The sequence below is a fragment of the Cebidichthys violaceus genome, unplaced genomic scaffold (genome assembly GCF_023349555.1).
Source record: "Cebidichthys violaceus isolate CVI_PGR_0920_01 unplaced genomic scaffold, fCebVio1.0.p SCAF_2, whole genome shotgun sequence".
NCBI lineage: Eukaryota > Metazoa > Chordata > Actinopteri > Perciformes > Stichaeidae > Cebidichthys > Cebidichthys violaceus.
Window position 1 is genome coordinate 18,527,561 of NW_027176372.1, and position 3,619 is coordinate 18,531,179.

At 39.9% G+C, this 3,619-nt stretch overlaps 1 protein-coding gene across 3 annotated transcripts in view; it reads right to left on the reverse strand.

The window, feature by feature from the left end:
- The window catches only part of macrod1 (mono-ADP ribosylhydrolase 1), a 98,425-nt gene extending 95,620 nt beyond the window's left edge, over nucleotides 1-2,805 (reverse strand). Inside the window, exons 1-2 of one of the 3 annotated variants that reach the window (XM_068714951.1) lie at nucleotides 2,237-2,805; nucleotides 1,418-1,516 (exon numbers count right to left, since the gene is read on the reverse strand). In XM_068714951.1, coding sequence (XP_068571052.1) covers nucleotides 1,418-1,516; nucleotides 2,237-2,636 — 499 coding nt within the window. In that variant the 5' untranslated portion in view covers nucleotides 2,637-2,805. The remainder of the gene's footprint in view (nucleotides 1-1,417; nucleotides 1,517-2,236) is intronic. The other 2 variants (XM_068714949.1, XM_068714948.1) reach the window with 2 other exon arrangements.
- Between the last annotated feature and the right edge of the window lie 814 nt (nucleotides 2,806-3,619).

Genomic DNA, 3,619 nt, shown 5'->3' on the forward strand with positions numbered 1-3,619 from the left:
TCTGAAGTATTGTGTATTGTTGCTGTAGGCCATTCTATTCTAATATACAGTGAAATAACTTTCTGCTGAATATACTGTGGTCTACGCTGAACATACATTTCAAATAGATTTCAAAGCCTATTTTATACATTCAGTTACAAAACTGAGATATAAACCTACTTAACTGGATTATTCACTGTTTTTATATCAAGGTGTCAGAGCTATCAGGTGGCTTCACAGCAATGGTACAAAGCACACAACTTTGACGGTATGGCAGGGAGCGAGTGGGAAAGGGGCAGGGGAAACATCTGCAGGGGTGAAACATCTGCAGGGCTGATGAGGAAAGTGGAAACAGGTGAGCAGGAGGGTGGGGAGAAGGTCAGGTGACTGGGACTGAGGGGACGGGGGTTATTGCAGGGCAGGAGGGAGCTGCTGGATGTGGGAGTGAGATGACTGGGACAGGAGAATAAGTCTGAGAGCATCTGGTGGTGGACAAGGCTATTGAAGTAAGCTAGAACACAGTCATTAGATACTGTATCTGGAGCAGCAATGTTGGAGGGTTACTAGCAATAAAGAGATGGTGTCCGTTCAGCTGTTCTTTGGGTATGCTCAAATGGATGGCGGCCGATAAACAATATAAGACATTTGTTAATGGCCTTTTAGTCATGATCTTTTAAAAAATGTCAGAATTGTAATTCTCCCCCGTAAAGTAAGCGACTATGACATCCTCCCTGTGGACCCCAAACCGTTCATCTTGTGTTCTATGATCGTGTGCCACATAGTGAGCCTTTTCGATGCAGACCAGATTTTCACGCGCATGTGTTTTACCCCAACGATACGAGGTGAACCGTGGTGGACAGGAAGAGTTTGATAATAGTATTTAATAGTTAATAGATTTATTTTAAATTTAATTTAATTTAATTTAAATATTTAATTTTAAATTAAATTTTAAATTTTATTTTTAAATTTAAAAATAAATTTAAATTTAAATTTGTTTAAATTAAACAAATAAATTTAAATTTAAACAAATTTAATTTAATTTAAGTATTTAATAGATAATAGATAAACCTATTTATATAGTTTATAAATAGGTTTGAGGAAGAGAGAATGTGGCTGGAGGGAGAGACAGAATGTGACAGTTAAAGAGAGAGTAGCCGCACACCAAGTTCAAATTTACTTTCTTTATCTATATTTAACAATTGTGTGGTTTTGTGTGCATACAATTAAACTCACATTACATATTAATATATTACATGTTGCAGCTCTTTTTAAAGGCTCAATCATTTGGAAATGTTCTTGATGTGATTTGGCCAAATATCTGATCCCACTAGTGAAAGTATTTATGTGTTGCTGCATCTCTCTGGTAAAGTCTCAGCAGCACTACCAACCAACCCTGAGTGAACCTGACAGTAACTTTGACTGATGTTGGGTGTCTGACCTGCAGTGGGAGTCCACACCGACACGTCTTCCAGTGACACAAAGTTAGTCGTCCTGTAGTGCTGACGCCTGTCCTTCACAGACAGAGACAGCAAGGAGTCTGAAAGAGACAATGGAGAAAGAGGACAGACAGTAAACATGTCAGCAAGATGAAAAATATATTTTTTTATATATATATATATATATATATATATATATATATATATATATATATATATATATATATTATAGTACACTGAAGGTACTTATTGGTCTTTGTGCAGCTTTCGGGCTTAAGTCCCAGTTTGTTGTTCTATTCATTACAATCACCAAATATCTGCAACTTCTCAAACTCAACAATGAGCTAGCTGTTCTTCTTCTCATATTATTCTTTAATCAATGTATATTGTTTTTCAATCTGTAGGGCATAGATATCCCTTTGGGATGGATTATTAATTTAAATGACCATTAGCTGCAGCACAAATGCATTTTCATAATTCCTATAGTGATTTACATTGTAGCTTTTTATATAATAATATATATTGTATATTGTACTTTATATTGTGAGTTTATGGTGTAGGCTACTAATGCTACTTTGATATGACAAAAGACAAAATGCAAGAGGTAATTTTACTCTTTCAGGTTAAATGTGTGTGGACTTGCTTCTTTGCTGTGATAATTGTTTAGAATCATACATTGTATGATCAAACAGGGTCGCTAGTTCTAGTCTTTTGTGACACACCTGGTCATGTGACAACACACACGTTCCTTTCTTGTTTTGTGACAAAGCACACTTTAGAGTCAAACTAAAAATCTCCTCGGCTTGGTTGAACAGTCTCACCCTTGGTTTCCTTCCAGTCTCCCTCAGCGGAGTTCAGGTTAACTTTGCGGGCCATGGCGGTAACTACTCCAGTGTGGAGACACTGGACAAGTGCGACCGTGCTCGCTCCGAGGGCGGCACCAAGGGCTACCTGGCCCAGCCAACCTCTCCTCCCCCGGGGTGAGGAAGAACCGTTACTCTGGCTGGACTTCGTCGAAAACTTCTCAGCTCGGAGGCCACTAGTAATATGGCCGCGGACAGGACTTGTTGCTGGCTTCCCTCCCAGCTGGAGGCTTCCAGGAGTTAAAATGTGTTTGAACCTGACACCTGCTCCCTGGAAGTCTGCACAGACTCGAGACAGAGAGCCAGTGCGCAGCGGGGCTCTGATATATGAAAAGAGAGCTGATAGTTGCAGTGCCATGCCTGAATGACGCAGAGGGGGGTAACGGTTCGTGTTACTACAGCCTCTCGGGTCTCTGTGTCGGACACACCGTGGTTCGGTTTCGTTTTCGCTACGAGCATACGTTAGTGAAGAATGTTAGTTGGTTCGTAGTTCACATGTGCCATTTTTGTTTTGGACGTTCACATATGGAATGTACCATTTACAAGGGGTGCAAGGTAGCTGTCGCTAGTTCAATAAACTTGTGCCAACAAATAAATAAACGTGCCAATAAGCGTTAGTGCGCCATGCAAAACGGTAATTACGATTCAGTATTATTTCTGGTGAAAAGGCTTCGCTTCAATGTGACTAACGCTGCTCTATTTTTAAATAAGACACCGACTCTGATAACATGATGGGAAAGCCGAACGCCACACGCTTACGCCTACTTCAAGACCGTCGGAAATATGGGAATTATAAGATGAAGGCACAATGAGTTATAGTTTGTTAAAACCTGTTTCTAAGTACAACGAAAATTAAAGCAGGTTTGGTGGTGGGGGCAGGCATTATTATTCAAGGAAGGTTAGATTATTATTTACAGTTAGAACCCCCCCAAAAAAAACAAACCAGTGAGCCAATAATTTGTGTTGACATCAAGATATTCTTTACTTTGCATCTGACTCCTTAACATAAACTGATACTAAATTGTTGGACACACCACTCATTGCTGATTTTGCAACACAAAATATGATCACTAATCAACCTTTCGTATGTGTTTCTTGCAATTAAAAAAAAAAAAGAGAGGAGAAAGATACAAAAGACAGTGTGTGTGTGTGTGTGTGTGTGTGTGTGTGTGTGTGTGTGTGTGTGTGTGTGTGTGTGTGTGTGTGTGTGTGTGTGTGTCTGTGTGTCTGTGTGTGGGGAGGGGGGGGTATGCATCACTCACACTCCATCTGTCACTCAAAAGTCCTTTTCACATTTCCGCCTTGCGGAAACTGACAAAAAAGGAACAAGCCTTTCTTGAC